This window comes from Lichenostomus cassidix, chromosome 18 (assembly GCF_008360975.1).
Source record: "Lichenostomus cassidix isolate B80296 chromosome 18, HeHo_3.0, whole genome shotgun sequence".
NCBI classification, from domain to species: domain Eukaryota; kingdom Metazoa; phylum Chordata; class Aves; order Passeriformes; family Meliphagidae; genus Lichenostomus; species Lichenostomus cassidix.
Genome location: NC_139498.1, coordinates 9,597,610 through 9,615,273, shown reverse-complemented (window position 1 = coordinate 9,615,273; position 17,664 = coordinate 9,597,610). Strand labels below are relative to the sequence as shown.

General features: G+C 48.3%; 3 protein-coding genes across 5 annotated transcripts; 2 read left to right on the top strand and 1 right to left on the bottom strand.

Annotated features, from left to right (window-relative positions):
• Positions 1-774: 774 nt before the first annotated feature.
• Positions 775-6,632, top strand: TMEM220 (transmembrane protein 220). Of its 3 annotated transcripts, XM_085077961.1 has the most exons (6): positions 787-890; positions 995-1,024; positions 1,907-1,967; positions 3,869-3,992; positions 4,814-4,873; positions 5,933-6,632. In XM_085077961.1, the coding sequence occupies exons 1-6, from the start codon at positions 819-821 to the stop codon at positions 6,063-6,065; spliced, it is 480 nt and encodes a 159-aa protein (XP_084934087.1). In that variant the 5' UTR covers positions 787-818; the 3' UTR covers positions 6,066-6,632. The 3 variants fall into 3 exon arrangements, 1 of the variants encoding a protein (XP_084934087.1); XR_014855648.1 differs by lacking the exons at positions 4,814-4,873; positions 5,933-6,632 and having other exon boundaries at positions 775-890; positions 1,148-1,967; positions 3,869-3,956; XR_014855649.1 differs by lacking the exons at positions 3,869-3,992; positions 4,814-4,873; positions 5,933-6,632 and adding an exon at positions 2,990-3,065 and having other exon boundaries at positions 775-890; positions 1,148-1,967.
• A 490-nt stretch (positions 6,633-7,122) lies between these two features.
• ADPRM (ADP-ribose/CDP-alcohol diphosphatase, manganese dependent) lies at positions 7,123-9,182 on the bottom strand. Its single transcript, XM_085077959.1, has 3 exons — positions 8,630-9,182; positions 8,113-8,229; positions 7,123-7,776 (listed from the first exon to the last, which is right to left on the bottom strand). Exons 1-3 carry the CDS (start codon positions 9,180-9,182, stop codon positions 7,490-7,492), a joined length of 957 nt encoding a protein of 318 aa, XP_084934085.1. The 3' UTR covers positions 7,123-7,489.
• SCO1 (synthesis of cytochrome C oxidase 1) lies at positions 9,139-17,215 on the top strand. The gene is given in 7 exon segments (XM_085077960.1): positions 9,139-9,201; positions 9,204-9,404; positions 9,490-9,580; positions 10,299-10,496; positions 11,364-11,456; positions 11,570-11,685; positions 16,244-17,215. Coding segments are annotated over 7 exon segments (891 nt in total). The 3' UTR covers positions 16,373-17,215.
• Positions 17,216-17,664: the final 449 nt, after the last annotated feature.

The following is a 17,664-nucleotide window of genomic DNA, read 5'->3' as shown; positions in this document are numbered from 1 at the left end:
TGTTTTGTTGGTTTTTGGTTTTGTCACACATTATTGTCACACATTATTACTGGATTTTGTATCCTTTTTGCCCACTTTTGCTCAAAGACCACATTATCTGGGTTCCTGACCATCCTGGGTGCTATCCATAGGACTCCAGTCTTGGTCTTCCACATCCATTTCTACTGGGGACCCTGGACAGGGCCAAAAGTTGTAGATACACCAGGAATAGCAGGAATAGTAAGTGCAACGTGCTACTCACAGTTCTCTTTATGGAGCCCAGGACATTCTTGGATTTATTTGCTACAGAGGCCTGTTAAGGGATGACCAAGTATTTGTGGCTCGTAGTCAGTGGTACAAGCAGTGAAAGGCAGGAGAGCCTTGGCTTTTGTGTAATTCCTGGGATATGCACACTGTGCCCAGCACTGTGCGGCTCTAAATTGGGCTTGAGTTGGAGCACAAGCATTTTCCAATTCCCCCCACAAATCATTAGCGATGAATGACAGAACGGTTTGCATTGGAAGCCACGTTAAAAATCATCTTGTTCCACCCCCTGCCATGGTAGGGCTACCTTCCACTGTCCCAGGTTGCTCCAAGCCCTGTCCAACCTGGCCTTGGACACTGCCAGGGATCCAGGGGCAGCACAGCTTCTCTGGGCACCCTGTGCCAGGGCCTCCCCTCCCATTATCGCCGTGCTGACCGGCCCGTCCCAGGCGGCCCCGCTGGGAGGGACCGCGATAGGACCGGGATGGGGATGGGCATGGGGCTCTGGATCACCGCCGGGGCCGGGTCCCGCCCGGATCCCGCCCCTCTGTCCCCGCCTCGGGCCCGCCCCAGTCATGGCGGCGCGGCTGTGGCGCTTCTGCAACCTGCTGATGGCCGCCTTCTTCGGGCTGGCAGCCGCCGTGCAGGTGAGGCCGCGGCTCCTCTCCCGTCCCCTCCGCTCCCCTCCCGCGGAGCGCGGCCCCGGCCGGGCCGGCGGCTGCGGGCTCTCAGTGTTCGCCTTCCGCTGCAGGTGAACGACCCCGACGCGGGGCTGTGGATGGTGAGTACGGGCCGCCCTGCCCTTCCCTCCCCTTCCCCTGCGGCTCCTCCTGCCCCGGAGGTCCCGGCGGCCCCATCCCGCTCCGCTTGCGCCCGTCCGATCCGGCCTGCTCCCGGCTTCCAGCTGAAGAGCGGGCAGACGCCGGAAAAACGGTGCTGTGACGGCTGGAATCCGACCGCGATTCCAGGATCTGCCTTATTTCACCCCAGATCTGCACCTGCCCCTGCAGACATCGCGTCCCTGTGCAGAGCACCCCGCGCTGCTGCCGCTCCTCCTTGCCCGGCGCCTCTATGTCCCCATCGCCCGGTGCTTGAGTCACCAGCCGGACTCGCCTTCTGCCGCTCAGCTGGGCCTCGGGGGGAAATGGGGAGCGAGCCTCCTTGTGTGAGCCCCGAGCGCCGGGCTGCGAGCTGCGGGCAGACGGGGACAGCCTGTGTGCCACCAACTGCTGCGTGGGCAGGGGCTGTCCCTGCGTGCCCCGGGGTGCTAGAGCCCCTCTGACAGCAGCACCAAAGTGGCCCCAGCGCAGCTGGACGGCTGGGGGAGCCCAGGGCCGGGGAGGACCCTGTTCCATCAGTGCTTTCCCTGGAGAATCAGGGTTCAGGGAAGGGGCTCTGCAGTGGTTGGTCAGACAGACAGTATTCTGTAACCCAGGAGCTGAGGAACAAGGGCTGGCTCCCAGGTGATGGCCCGGCACTTTGGGTGGTGATGGTGGAGATGACCACTAGCAGTGCCAGGGCATGCCGGATGGCAAGGGGCTGGGATCTGCACTGTGCCTCTGATAAACTGCTGTGAAGGGGAGAAGTGCTGCTGTGGGTGGGCACTGCTGCTTCCTGACCTCGCTAAGTTTTGCTACCAGGTAGGTTTATGTGTCATTTACAGGTTGTCTACTTAGTGCCAGCTGCCCTGACACTGCTCGTCAGCATCAACCCTTCAATAACAGGTATGATACTGGTGTGGAAAACAGTCTTTGCTCAAATTTTGCCCCTAAAAGGTTGTTGTTTTTCTTTTTTTTTTTTTTTAATTGAAACACAGATTAAAAGCAGGCTAAGTGGAAACACCTCCTACCACCTTCTGAGGGCAAAAAAGCTGCAGGATCTATTTCTACAAAAGCTGGTCATTGCTTTAGTGCTGGTGGCTGGACAAGCTGCAGGTGACACGAGGAGCCCTGCACAGAAAGCCCAGCTGCTGGGATGGGCCTGCCTTTGCACCCCAATTCTAGCTCAAAGCCCCACTGGAGCAGAAGCCTGGGATCATGCTCTGAACCTGGCTCTGTGTTCAGAGAGCTAACTTAGAACATTAGTTCACTTCGTTTTGTTGTTGTAAATCTGTGGTTTTGCTTATCTACCTCATGCAAGAGCAGTTGAGCTTTGCACAGTCCTGTGTAAGTGCTAAAGGTTGTATTCAGTGCCAGGTACTGCAGCAGTGCCCCACAGAGCAATGGGCAACAGTAGGAACATTTGAGGGCTGTGTTTACTAGAGTGTGTGCTGTGGGGGCTAACAGCAATTCAAAGAATCATTCAGATAAGATTTGTTTCAGGACTTCAGAACACTGTTAAAATTTTTGTATTTTAATTCAGTAGAAATAATTTTAAATAAAGCCATTTTATATACACAAAGTGTCTGCATTTGTTATGGGTGAATATTTATGTTGAATAAACTAAAATCACACTTAAAAAAGAAAACCTTTAGGAGTGCATTATCCCAAATGACACCATTGCAGTCAATTGGTATTCTGGCTACCTTAAGCATATAAAGTGTCAGCATTCATAAGTCCAGAACCCATGAGGTTTGGTTGCTTGTGGTTTTGAACATTTCAAGGCGAGGTTTACATGTGTGATAGGTGGCATAATGGCATTTGGCTGGTCAAAGAATCTGCACGTTAAACTCACAATTGGGGTTTTACTTGTGCCAAGATCTGTGGAAAATAAAGATTATAATAGCACAACTTTTGTAAAACTGCAGGTTTATGTAAATTCACCAAGGGGTATTTTCCATTCAGGTCTGTGGAGGACCCAGATTCTGCCTCTGCAGAGTGTTCAGTAAGTTCAGTAAAACAGGGAATTGATTATAGTGTTGTGTCACACTGAGCTCTTGAATTGTTGGCACATCATCCCATTTAATACTTGCCTGGAAGAGTCAATGCCCTGAAAAAACTGCTTTTAAGTTTAGTTTTTTTGCTGTTGACACAGCTGAAGCCAGGGAGAACTGCCAGTGTCATTTCTTACCTTCCCTTTGTTAGATCCTGAGAATGGACATGGAAAACCCCAAGAACCTGTGAGCCCATTGAGACATTTCATAGCATCTGTATTTCTGTGTTTAAAAACATGAGTCCCCAGGCAGAGATGTCATCAGCGTGGCTTATCATCACAGGCAACACCTAATGGATGTTGCCTGTGATGATAAGCCTGAAGTCTCCTCAGGCAGATGCTCAGTGATACTGCCTGGGGTTTGGGACTCCCCTGGGCTGCACTGGGCTTCTGGAGTCATGCTGAGCACCTGGTTTTGGCTCTGAGTGCCAGAAAGGCTGTTCCTCCTGCTCAAGAAAATATCCATTGCTAATATGCCTTATGATTTTCTTTTTTCCACGTGCGTTGAACGCCTGTTGTATTTGCTGCGGAGAGCAGGGTAGTTTCCACAGAAGATCTGCTGCCAAGAGGTTGCATTCCTAGGAAAGCAAGGCCCAAGTCCAACAGTATTTATTTTGCACAGCACTTTTTAGCAGATTGCCCTGGTCTTAAAGATGCTGGCAATAATGACATCTTCCTGCCTAAGATGTGTGTTGCTTAGGATTTACTTCATGCTTTATGATAGTTGGTGAGAGGTTTTTCTTTTTTTCCTCAGATAATGGTGTTTGGAGGAGTCTCTGTGACCTTCATTCTGTTGGCTGTGTTGTTGGAACCATTGCCTTGGCTTGCTCTTTGTTTGCTTACGCTCAAGGAAACATTTTTCATGAAGAGGAAGGCAGGTAAGCAGTGGTTTTTATTTGCCACTGCCTGAATCCAGCTCACCAGGCCATCCCCTCCTGGTGTCACCTTCCGAAACTTTGTTTCCTGGGCTGTTGCAGTGAGTGCTGTTGGTCCAGAGGAATCAGACCAAGGAGGAGGAACCATAATGCTCCAAACCGAGTGACTCCTTGGACACACGGAGTCATTGCTTCCCTGACTGTGGCAGTTAGATTTACTGGCTTTCAGAGACCAGGGCACAGGCACAGTGAGACAGCTCTGTGCTCTTTTCCTGGAGCTGTAGGAGTGGTAATTAATGTTTTAAAAACATGCATGGTTATACCAAATGCATGTTTATCTGCCGTGGGCTGGTGAGTCCTCCAAACGGACAGAGATTGAGGAGGAGGGAGAATTTCTTACCTGGACTTTCAGGAGTTGCCTAAAAAGTAGGTGCTGGCAAAGTACTGAGGTGAGGCCCTGGAAGCTACTTCTGTGCCTAATCACAGTGTGGAAAACTGAGATGCTGCCTTGCTCTATGTTAATGAGAGAAATTTGCCTGCTTTGCCTGTGTTAATTAGAGAAATGTGCTATGGAATGTCAGTCTAGCAGTAGAACAAAAAGTGGAGGCAGAAATTTCTGCAGCTGTTTAGCTGTCATGTCTGTAGATTTGTGGTGTGAAGCAAAGTCATTCCTTGTGAATACCTTTATAATTATAATCCTAGTAAAATATATTGAGCTTCTCCAAACGAGCAGCCACCACTGCTTTGGAGGCAAAATTTATATTCTCTGAATGTAGACATCTGTTTGTATTATTTTCTGATCTGTTTTTTGTTTTGCTTTTTAGAGAGTTGTTTGGTCTGGTGATTATTACCGTATGGATGAGTCTTTGTCGCAGTTCAGCGAAGTAAGTTTTATTTTCTCCCTTTTTATAATCCATTCCAATGTTCACATTTAATGACTAGCTCCTTGAAAACACATAGTTGATTTTGGCAGCTTGTTTTTCTGTTTCATGTCACCCTCTGAACCTTCCAGATGCCCAAGCAGTAGCAGCTGGTGCTACAGCCTTGCACAGGATAAAAGTCGGGGCCGGGAGAATGTAAGGCTACTTGACACATTTTTTTCTGTCCCTGTGCCATTATGGGGACATTTTCCCTTTGCATAAGGTGCTTTTTTTCTTTATTCCAACTAGTTTCTGTAGCCTGAGTTGTCAGAAAATTCTTTGTGCCTCTCCAGTAAAGGACTCTGACGATGCATCCACAGGAGCTACAATTAAGTGGCCAAAGGCTCCGCTGTCTCTCCAGCTGCAGGCACATGCAAATGTTATGTGGTAGTTCTAGGGGTGCCCAAGAAAGCCAAGGGCATCCTGGCCTGAATCAGCCATGGTGTGGTCAGCAGGACGAGAGCAGTGTCCATCCCCTGTGCTGGCACTGCTGAGGCACTTCCAGTCCTGGGGACAGGCTTGGGCACCTCACTTCAAGGACATTGAGGGGCTGGAGCATGTCCAGGGAAGGGAACAGAACTGGGGAAGGGTTTGGGGCACCAGGAGTCACCAAGGGAGCTGGAGTGGTTCAGTCTGAAGAAAAGGAGGCTCGGGGGGAACCTTTTCGCTCTCTACAACTCCCTGACAGGATGGTGCAGCCAGGTGGGGGTCAGGCTATGCTCCAGGGGACAAGGGACAGGACCAGAGGGAATGGCCTCAAGCTGTGCCAGAGGAGGTTTAAATTATATCATAGGAAAAATTCTTTTACTGTAAGAGTGGTCAAGCATTGGCACAGGCTTCCCAGGGAGGTGGTGGAGTCACCATTCCTGGGAGTGTTAAAAATACTGGGCATGGCACTGCACTATAGGGTTTAGTGGACATGGTGGTATGCAGTTCAAGGTTGGACTTGGTGATCGTGGAGGCCTTTTTCAGCTTAAAGATTCAGTGATTTGAAGTAGATCTGTTGCATTTGTTCTATTACAGGAGTCCCCTGGGAGGAGTTCGCTTGGTTGCTGCAGTCATGCTTGCCCTCTCCCCCTTTGTTTCATGGTTGTACATTTATGTGAACAAAGACATGCGAGAGTCTTGGCCAACACACTGCAAAACAGTGATTTAATTGGGCGGGAGAAAGTCTACTGTAACTATGCTGACCCTACTTGCCTTTGCTTTTGGTGCTTAATGAATGGTTAGTGTCAGTTTGATAAGACCCAAGAATACCTGGCTGCTTCCAGCAGTGCCATTTGAGATTTAGTAAAATGTTGATGAACATTGTCAATTCTGAGTGGGGAATATTCTCTGGAAACTCCTGTTCAGCTGGCTGCTTCTTACAGTTTCCAAACATCATTGATCTAATGTGTGTTCTAACGGTATATTCAAGATATCATGGCATCCCTGGATCACTCTCCAATCACCTGGTACTTTGAGAAATCTACTGTTCTATAACATAAAGGACAAGTAAAGCAAACACTGTTTCAATAAATGACTATTTGCAGCCACAGAACTTTCAAATATGTGCCTGGATAATCCATTTCAGACTAAATGGAAAACTGAGCAGTCTCTATTTCTGTTTCTGTCCTAAAATCATTTATAGAATATATCTGAAAAATTATTTTTGCTATTAACTGAAAATCACTGGTTTGAGTAAAACAGAGTAATAAACACTATTTTTCTAAAGAAAATGAAAGCCTCTGTATCTTTTATTTTGTGAGATATGCATATTCAAGCCTGCCACCAGCAGATGTGGGCACTGTCACAACTCTGCCGCTCACCTAATTTTTCTTGGAAAGCAGGACCCACACAGCAGCCCTGCAGCAGTAAGCATCTCCCATTACTCATCCTGGAGAAGGAAGCACAGGTGAATACACTGGACTCAGGAGCTGGCTGGGACAGAGCCAGGACAGCTCCAGGTGCAGCACACAACACCCTTTAAATTGGTGTCAGGGCTCACTCTCAGCACTGCTGCAGGTGACGCCAGCTGTGCACACACAGCACAGCCCATCTGAGCATTCCATGGTGCAGCACAGGTTGTCTCCATTCCCCTTATGCTTAGCTTTTTCTGAGGATTACTTTAGTCTTCTAAAGAAATGTTGGAAGAGGTTACAGGGTGGATATATTCTGCCAGACATGAGACATTACTGTGATGTTCACAGAAAATAAATAAAGTGAGACGTGGCTGGGCAGGTACAACTCTGCATGCTTTAATGCTCACTGAGAGAATAACAGTGGGCTTTTTTTGAGCAATATTCATAGTATGGTTTGCATCTTTTCACAGTAACAATCCAATCTGGATTGGGTGTTTCAAATCAACACTCTGCATCTGAATACATTTATTTCAGTTACTGGCCTTCTCTATTCCCCACAAAGAAATCAGGTGCTTTCTTAAAGAATGTAAGTTCTAAAATTCTGTATCCAAGAGCAAAATGTCTGCGCTAAAGCAATAGGAATGAGCCATGCACACCTTTCTAAAAGCAAACAGCTGAATCTGCTACATTTTTGTCCGAGTCCTTCCTGAAGAAGAGCAATCTGTATTTTCCTGGTATTTCAGAAATGCATAACTCTGTCTGCAATTCTGCCCCTTCCCTTTAGTATCATTTTATCTTCATAGACATAAATAGTTCCAAAAGCATTGCTGTCTGGTGGCGTTTCGATCACCCCGTCCAAGGTCAGGTGGTGAACTCTGTGAGAGTCCAGGCAGTAGGCGCTGTCGTGCAGGTGCCCTGCGAGGACACAGACCACGCACCGGTGCGAGTGTATGACTGACAGCGCAGCCTCGTAATTCCAGGCCAGGCAAACCCCGTTCGAAGCATAAGGATGAATGGGCAGATGACCTGCAGTCCAGAGGGAAAGAAATGGGAGAGTTAAACTGTAATAAAGCTGCCTCATTGCTGGGACGTTCACCCATCTGACTGAGTACAGAAAGCTCACTCCAGTGTGAGGCACGGTTGCTGTTCTGCTCGTTCACAGGTTCCATCTGTACCTCCCTAGAGCCACAGAGCTGCTACATGTTTTCTGTAGCTAACATACACAGGCTAGCTAACTTTTTCATATATTTCTATGGGAGTTTATACCCATCAAACATATGGGTTGGAACTAGATTAGCTTTAAGGACCCTTCCAACACAAACCATTCTGATTCTCTATATATCCCCCCCAACATCCACCTACCCATAACTACAACTTTTTCTTGGTTTTCATCAGAGGACTTAAGGACTTCATCGAACCAGTCCAGCTGGGCTTGGCTAAATCCTCCATTAAATGCTACAAAGTGAGGTTCTTTGAGCCCTGCAACGAAGAAGAAGGTTAGACACAAGTGCATACACCTCCCCTGGCTCGTCTGTTTGCCTTACATAAATCTGTTACAGTTGGTTAACTCTCAGAACCTTTGGGGTTTCTGTGCATTTCCTGGATCAAATCTCCAGCCTCCGTGCACAAAGAAGATTATTTGTTAGTATTTCCGGGGAGTTTTGGTCACACTACACAAACAGGGTTTCCGCTGTTGGGTGTCCCCTGGCATGGGATAGGTGGGCACAGCTCAGTGCTCTGCTACAGCCGCTGCACTGACGGCAGGGAGGCGGCGGAGCTGGGCAGCAATGGGGCACACGCCTGAGCATCCCGCCGGCAGCACCGGCAGCTCCGGACACCGAAGGTTCGGCCGCCCGCGCCCCTGCCAAGCCGGAGGTACCTGCGGGGCTGTTGGGGTCATCGTTGGGGTTCTTCTCCCGCAGCAGCCGCAGGGACTCCTGGTAGCGGGGGCTGTCGGGGTCCCTGCCCAGGGTGCTCAGGTCATAGGCATCGAGCACGACGAGGCGGAGCCCCGCGGCCAGGCTGCAGTGATAGGCCTGGCAGTCCGTGTCCGGCGGCCCGTCCGAGCCCCCCGCGGGGCGGCTGTACAGCCCGGTGTGCACCAGCTGGGCCCGGCTGAAGTTGTAGAGCTCGTGATTGCCCCACGCGTGGTGCACCGGAACCGGCAGCTGCCCCAGGACCGCCAGCACCTGCCGCAAGGCGCTCTCGGCCTCACCGCGCCGGGCGTTCAGCCCGTCGATGCTGTCGCCCAGCTGCAGCACGAAGTCTATCGGTGGGCTCTCGTCGGCCCACGCCTGCACCGCCTCCCACAGCAGACGCAGGCTGTGCCGGTAGTAGCGCCGCCGAGTGCCGCCGAAGTCGTGCCCGTCCTCCGCGTCCGCGAACTGGATGTCGGCGATAACCCCGAAGGCGAGGCGCGGCGCCCCTTCCATGGCGGCCGCGGGCGGGGCGGAAGGGGCGGTGCGGGCAGCGGGAACATGGCGGGGGCGGCGCGGCTGTGGCGGCTCCGGGCGGCAGCGCCGTGGGCCCGCGGGGGGCTGTGCCCGCTGCCCGGCCCGGCCGTTCGGGGCTGGGCGCTGCTGCCCGCCGCCCGCAGCCGCTCGGTGTCGCAGCTGCCGCCGGGCCGCGGACCGCGGGCGGGCGCCCAGAGGCGGGTGAGTGAGGGGCGGAGGGGGCGCGGGCGGCGGGCCGGGCTGTCCCCCTGCCCCGTGCGGTCACCAAACCCCTTGTCCCCCGCAGCTCGTGTCCTGGCGGTCGCTGGCGGCCACCGTGGTGCTGGGCGGGGGGCTGCTGGCCGGCATGAAGGTGGTGAAGCGGCGCAAGGAGGAGGGTGAGTGCGGGCCGAGGGAGGAGCGGCGGGATAGTCGCATTTTTCGTGTTCAGACGAAGCGTTTTTCGTGTTCCGATGATGTGGGTTTTGCATTCAGGTGTATTTTATCTGTTTGGGCATCGTCACTGTATCACAGCTTTGCACAGCGCCACTTCGTGCCTGTGTATACGGAAGTGCCGCAGAAAAATCTCAAAAATTAACAGCAATTCAAGATTCAGCGTTTTAAAGTTCTTAGGTTGAAATAGTTGTGTTTGGCTGGACGTTGTGCAGCGCAGACACGGAGCTGGGTGTTGTGGGCATGTTGGGTTCCTGCCCTGTAGCACCTGAGCTCTGCCCCCTCCTGCAGGAGCTGCCCATACCTTTCCTTGTCATGGATTTATTGTTGCAAACAGAGATATTGCAGCCTTTAGGGTATGTTCAGTTTCCCCGTGTCACACCAGGCCAGATATCTGTCTTTATTTTTCCGTTTCTTTTCAAACAAAAATGCAGTCAAATATCAGTGAAAGATAATGTCAGGTTTCAAGGGAGTTTAGGATATTTGATTTTGTCCAAAAGGAATGTTTTCTGGAAGGCATGAGAACATCAGGTTTCCACGTGACGGGTGTTGGTGTATCTTGACATAACTGTGCAGTGTCTGACTCGGCTGCTCCCAAGGCTGGCCTGGGAAGCATTATGGATTGTGGTGTGGATGTGTTTGATCCCTCCTTGTGTTTTGTAGAACTGGAGAAGGAGAGAAACCGAGGCATTGGGAAGCCGCTGCTAGGAGGGCCCTTCTCGCTCGTCAGCCATGAGGGACAGCCCAGGACCAGCAAGGACTACATTGGCCAGTGGGTGCTGATCTACTTTGGCTTCACTCACTGCCCTGACATCTGTCCTGATGAGCTGGAGAAAATGATTGCAGTGGTAGATGAAATTGGTATGGGAATTCAGTTGGCACGGGGTCCATAAACAGTGGTTTTGGATGAGTCAGGTTTATTCTGATGAAATACTACAAATGGTGGTAACTGGTAATATTTTTTTTAAATGCTGCTGGCTATTATTCAATAGTTGAATTAATTGCTAAGTGATGCGCAGACCAATCTGGATGTCACTAGACATGACAGCACTGGTCTTTCCACAGCAGGGGACTTGGGAATAAAAAGATGGTGGCAGGTTACAGGAAATACATTGCATTGTATTTTTGCTAAGAAGTGACTATGAGGTATTTTAGGGTTTTTTTCTCCTCTATTTTATTAATCTCTATGAGATTCTCTCCTGAAGCAGAGTGGCTGTGTTGTGGAATGGAGGGAGGGGGAAGGCTCTGTGTTACGGGTGTTTTTTTAACCTGTAGGCCCTGAACAATTACTGAGCAGGGATAATAGTAAGCCAGCATGGAGCAATTCAGACCAAAGTGAAGGCTTTGGCTGGAGCATGATGGAAAGAATCCAGATTGTGTCTTCATGTTTCCTCCTGCTCCACCATCCTGGTGTGCTTTCCTTGTGTCAACCAGTGTTCCAACACATGCATCACACCACAGCATCTTCTGCAGCAGAGCCAGTCTGTCATCCCTCCTGAGCAGGGCAGAGCCTCTGGCTGGGGCACTGGAAGCTCCCAGCACAGACGCAGAGCATCGCATCTCATGGCATTTACCTCCTTCATGAATTACATAAAGCTGCACAAAACGGGTTTTTTTTGGTACTTGGGGTGGGCTTGGATTGATGTTACTTGGCTAGGAGCTTGTTTGAAGGGAGATGAGAGATGATTTCTGGCTTTCTAAAATAAATAATAATCGTTAATGTGACAGATCGGATTCCATCTTTGCCTAATCTTACCCCACTCTTCATCACCATCGATCCTGAGAGGGACAACCAAGAAGCCATTGCCAGATATGTTAAAGGTATTACCACTTTCTTCCTCCATGTCTCATAGCATGTAATGCAGAGCACTGAAAAGAAGCCTCTTGAAGAGATTCTTTTCACTAAAATGCATAAATGTTTTCTTTCTATCTAGAATTTTCTCCTAAGCTGGTTGGGCTGACTGGTACGAAGGCACAGATTGACCAAGTGGCTAAAGCATACCGTGTGTACTACAGCGAAGGCCCCAAGGATGAGGACAATGATTACATAGTGAGTAAAAGGAGCTTTCTGAAAAGACTGTGGATAAGAGGAGCTTTCTGAAAGACTGTGGATAAGAGCAGCATATACATCTTAAAACTAGCTATTGGATCTTTGCTGAAGGCCCATGTGCACTGTTAAGCTGTCAAAACCACTGTGCCCTCTTGCAAGCTTAGAACCTTACCAAAGTGTGTTCTAAACAAACACAGAAATGCAGATGGTAGCACAAGAACTAGCAAGCCTGGCAATAGTCAGACTTCTTTCTGATGTTTCTTCCTGTGTGCTCTGAACTGAAAATGGGACTGGGAAATTAAGGCATTAGGGAGAGAGAGAAATGAGACTTAAAAGTGAGTGAGAATTCATTCCCTGCCAAACTGACACCAAGGAGCAGGGTCTTGCTGGCAAGAGATTTGGATATCTGCCTACAGGTACTATGGGGATCTTCTTGTGTCAAACGACCTGCAAGAGAGAGCATGTTAATGCTAAATTAAGCGGCAATAAAATACATAGAGTAATAGTGTGAAGGAGGAAAAGGTGGTTTAGGTTAGCTGAACTCAGTTGTCAAAATTTTACCCTCTGGAAGTGATTGGACTGCTTGTAAGAGCTCTGAGCTGCTGCCATGGCCTTCCTGCCCTGCCACATTCTGAGCAGGCTGGAAAAGTAAAGCTGGAACATGTGGTAGGGTGAGTGAGGATACACATTATATGATATTCAGGTATTTCTTCTTTGCAAGAACTAAGGGCATCAGAGGAAATGTAAACCAGGTTCAAAGGAAAGGTGATGGTTCTTGTTGCATGGGGCATATGAGGAGTGGAATCCCTCGCTACAGATACAAATGGTAGAAGCCTGTGAGAGTCCACAAGGAAACCTTTTCTTGGTCTTCAGAAAAAACAATCTGTTGAGGTTATGAAATGCACAGAAATCTTGCCTAGTTCAGGAAGTGTGCGAGCTGAAAGTGTTTGGAAACTGGGAGGTAATAGAGGAAAGTAGTATATTTTTGGTGCTTGTTTTATATTTTTCCTTAAAACAACTGGTGTTGGCTGCTGTTTGAGGTGTGTGCTGTGTTTGCTCTAATCCAGTACTGTCAATTCTGAATTTGCTTTAAAAAATCTGGATAAAACCACCTGACTCCTGCAAATAAATTATCCACGTGGATGAAAAGATTGTGGGAGTGAAAAACGTGGTGCATAGAAAGAAGGAGCAAGAGCAGCACATCATCTCAGTGAGGGAAGATGGAATCACTGGTGATGGGCACTGCTCTGCATCACTAAAGGGGTGTGATGTGGGAGATCCAGAACTTGTGTTCACTTGAAGTGGCAACTCAATAACTACAGATGTCTGTGACTAAGATACTGTATTTGAATGGAGAGACTAAAGGCAAATTTAAATCAATTTGGCATCCATCTGAAATATACTGCCTAATTTTTAAAGAGTTTTAAAAGGGGGCTGGTGGGAATGCAAGAATAGGTTATAGGAACAGGATTGGCAAAGGATACCTGCTCAGGAGATGGAAAAAAACTCCACAGAACCTGTTACTAAATGAGTGAACTGAAGTTGAGAGCTGATGGAAGGAGGCTGGAAAAGCTAAAGCAGTGCCACTCCCGAGTGAACATGGATTCTAGTGAAGCACACCTGGATTCTGGCATGGCCATGAAGGGACAGTACAGGGGTTTGGCCAAGGAAAATAGTACTGTGAATGACAGCAGCCTTCTGGAAGGAAGCTGGAGGGTGACACTGGGCATAGGGGAAGGAATTCAGGATCCAGGGAGGGAAGCACTGCTGTGTGCTAGGGTTGTAAGTCTGAGGGGAGGGAAGGGCACCAAGGAAGAAAGGCCCATGAATTTGGAGCAGGACAGCAGCATGGGAGCTCCAGCTGTGGTGCCAAGAAGGAAGAGTGTACATGCATCTCCTCAGGATTTGTCACAGGGTCTTGGGTTTGGAGGCTGTGAGTTCTGCTTGCTCAGGGCAGAGGGGACATGGCTCTGGTCTTGTGCCTGCTTCATCCAAGTAATTGCTGTTCTGTCCATTCTTCCAGTGAGGTTATTTTACATCCTTATGTCTTGCCTGGACCTGTGCTCCCAGCTGGCAGCTGAGACTGACACTTGTGCCAGGAGAGTGGGCTCTGCTTTCTCTGCTATGAGGTGGGGAGGAGGAACAAGTCCACTACAGTCTTTGCTGCTGTTTTGACTTGAAAAGAACATTGAGATGAGCACTTAAAAAAATTCAAACAGATGTTTAGAAAATTTAATTTCAAGTATTATTTGAATATTACTAGTTCTTATTTAAAAATATCAGTTTCATAATTTTCAATATTAGAATGTCCAATTTACTTGTTTTATTCTGGTGGTTTATCAGATTGTTTTGAAACTCAAATTATGGTCTTTGGAACATGCAGTGGGAACAGTGCAGACTTCAAGCAGACACAGCTTGAAAAACTGTGTTTTGCGCCCAAACTACCTCTATCCTGACTGTATTTAATTCTCATAGCCCAGGGAATTAAGATGTTCTGAGCAGGAAAACTGAGTTTTTGATTTTTTTTATATTAGTTTCCAGTTGAAGGATCTAAATTGTGGTTCAGCTTGCTTAGGAATTGTCTCCCATGGCTTAATTTTGTGATCTTATCTTGAAAATTTGAAACTAGAGGAAAATACCTGAATTAAAACCACTTCAGTAAAATTTTGAGAATCATTATTTCATTGGTGGAAATGCCATCAAATGTAATGCATCCTTTTGGCTTGTGGTCCTGGAAATGTCACTGTGATTTCTCATTTCAAATGCAGCTGAGCTCAGCGCAGGTGTATTTCAGTCCTGATCAATCACGGCTTCCAACGGCAGCACTTTGTGTCCAGAAAGGTGTTGTCACAGTTCGATGCAGACAGCACTTGGAGCAACATTTAAATAAATTTGCAGTGGAGTTATTTTTGATATAAATCCAATTGGAATATCCGGGATGTCAATGGATGAGGCTGTTTCAGTGTGCCGGCAGGGGGCGCCCCCGGCCCGCATTTCCTGTATCCCACTGCTCGTCCCAGTCCCAGTTGTGCACTTCCTGTATCCCACTGCCGGTGCTGCTCCCGATACTGTATTTCCCTGTATCCCACTACTGATCCCGATTCCACATTTGCCTGCATCCCACTGCTGGTCCCAGTCCCAGTTGCACATTTCCCTGTATCCCACTGCTGGTCCCAGTCCCTATCCTGCATTTCTGTGTATCCCACTGCTGGTCCCAATCCTGCATTTCCCTGTATCCCGCTGCTGGTCCCGTTCCCGATCATGCATCTCCATGGATCCCACTGCTTCTCACAGCTCTGCATTTCCGTGTATCCCACTGCCACCCCTCTTCTCGCATTTCCATGTATCCCACTGCTGCTCCTGTCCTGCATTTCCTGTATCCCACTGCTGCACCCACTGTGCATTTCTGTATATTCCACGCTGCTGCTTCTGGCTCCCATACCCTCATTTCCACATATCCCACTGCCTCACCTGCTCCCAGACCCACATTTCCATGTATCCCACTGTCACTCCAGCTCCACTTTCTGCCCTGCATTTCCTTGTATTCCACTCCTCCCATCCCACGTTTCTGTGTATCCCACTGCTGGTCCTGCTTTTCTGTGTACCTCACTGCTGCTCCTGGCCCCACATCCTGGCCCTGTTCCTGGCTCTATGTGTGCATTCCAGCAAGCTGCTCAGTCCTGCTGTTTGTGCTGACAGTGAGCTTGGTGTAATGAGATATCTCTGTTTATATTTTATTCACATCCTGTTAGCAGCATCAGCCTGAATACTTTGTGGGCATCCTGGAGTATCAGGTGAAATAGAGGGAAGCTGGGAAAGTTGAGGGGGAAGACTTCAATTAGCCCCTGGGTTTGTGGGAAGGGGCCAGCAGCTTAGGGAACACTTATCTCCTGAAAGTATTTCTTCACACATTCTGAGCGTGCAATGAATTTTCTCTGGTTTTTTTTCTTGAGTAAGACTGGCAGAGGTCACTGAGGTGATCATAGAATCATGGAATATCGTGTACTGAAAGGCACCCATAAGGATCATGGAGTCCTACTCCTGGCCCTGTACAGGACATCCCAGCAATCCCACCCTGTGCCTGAGAGAAGCAGTGGTGCTGAGATTTTCCTTGTCTTCAGCTTTAGCTTCTTGGGGACAAGTTGTCAGCTGCGAAGGGTTGGACTGGACACTGTTGCTGCTGACAGAGATGTGCAGGATGTTCCAGTATTTAAAGGGAGGCTGGAAAAGAAGATGGAAGCTCCCTTTTTATAGGGAGTCACATGGAAAAGATGAGGTGTAGCAGCTATAAGTTACTCCTGGGAAGATTCCAGTTGGACACAAGAGGAAAATGTTTCACAATGAGAACTATCAGCCATTGGAAAAATCTCTCTAGGGAAGTGGCAGTTTTCCCAACATTGGATACATTTAAAATTTGGTTGGACAGGGTCCCAGGCCATCTTGTCAAGGGTGTATTTTTGTCAGGAAAGGTTAGAGCAGATTATCCATGAGGTCCCTTCTGAGCTGGCATTCTGTGATTTTGTGGTCTCTTACCAAGCCATGATGTGCTCTCTTGCAGGTGGATCACACAATAATTATGTACCTCCTTGGACCTGATGGTGGCTTTGTGGATTACTATGGCCAGAATAAGAGAAGCACTGAGATTTCAGCTTCTATTGCTGCACACATGAGAAAATACAGATCCTAAAACACAAGGACTTCAAAGATAGCTGTGAACGTAACCTGTGGGTTTGGACATTTGAGTTAAAGCAGAAGCACACAAGTGTAACATCCTGTCAAGCAGGCCTCCTTTCTTCCAAATAAGAAAGGAAACCAATATTTCTGCAAATTCCCATTACCAAAAATCTCTGCAGAGCCTTCCCCATGGATATTATTTCCAGCAAGATCTAGGGTACAGAATTAAATTTGTGACTTCTCTGAAACATTGTTGGGATCAAAGAATGGAAAGCACTTTTCATTTGGGAAGAATGTATGTATTGCTGGTGAAATACTGCTGGTTAAAAAATGGCTGGTCTGAGAAGACATCAGCAAGGACAATGGTCACTGTAGGAGGATTACTTGATGAAAAGCCATGGGGCCATGGCATTCTCAGAGGAACTCTTCTCTCTGGTTTCTCTGTACTGCTTTGCCTTCTGGGAGAGGCAGTTGCACTATTATAAGCAGAGGAGCTTTAAGAGTGCTGCTTTATCCAGGTTAAGAAAGTGAAGAGCACTGAGAGCACCGGCAGCTTCCATGCCTGGGACCAGCCCTGTAGCGAGTCTGATCTTTTCATCTGAATGCAGAAATGAAATGCTTTTTTTCTGGTGATTTTTCCAGGTGAACACTGTTCACTTACGAGGAAAAGAGAATTGGGTTGCAAATAGGTTTTTCTTTTGGTGTAAATGATGGCGTGCATAGTGGCTCTGCTTGTGCTGTGCTGAGTGGGGAAGTGGGGAGGGTGGAGTGGTACTGTGTCTGTGCACAGGGCTGGCAATCTGATACATTTAATGCAGTGCAGCTTTTGAAAATAAAGATGACTTTGTATAGGCAATATATATTTTTCTTTCCTTAGGTTTAACTAGAATGTCATCAGAACTTTGTATACTGATCAAGCTTCATATTCTTGCTCAGTTGTCCTTCTTAGAAAGCAGTATTCATTTCTAATCAAGCACATCAGGAGGTGAATGTGCATTTTTAAGGCAGCTGAACCTCAGAGAATAGCCCACAGGACACAAACCAGAGCAGTTCTTGGTGTGAGTTCCAGAGTCTTAGACTGAACACAAGTGTTCCTGCAGGTACCACAGGTGTTCTCCTGAGTGTGGGGGTTGGAAGAGAATGTTCCTGTCCAAGGGAAGGTGCAAAGCCTATGGAAAATTTCTGCCTTTCCAAAATTGTGAAGAACAGTAAACTTCACCGATTCCAGAGCAGTTGTAAAACATGATAGAGTAGTGCAGGCCCACATAAACTACTTTGTACTGTGATGCCTCTGAGGATGTTGGT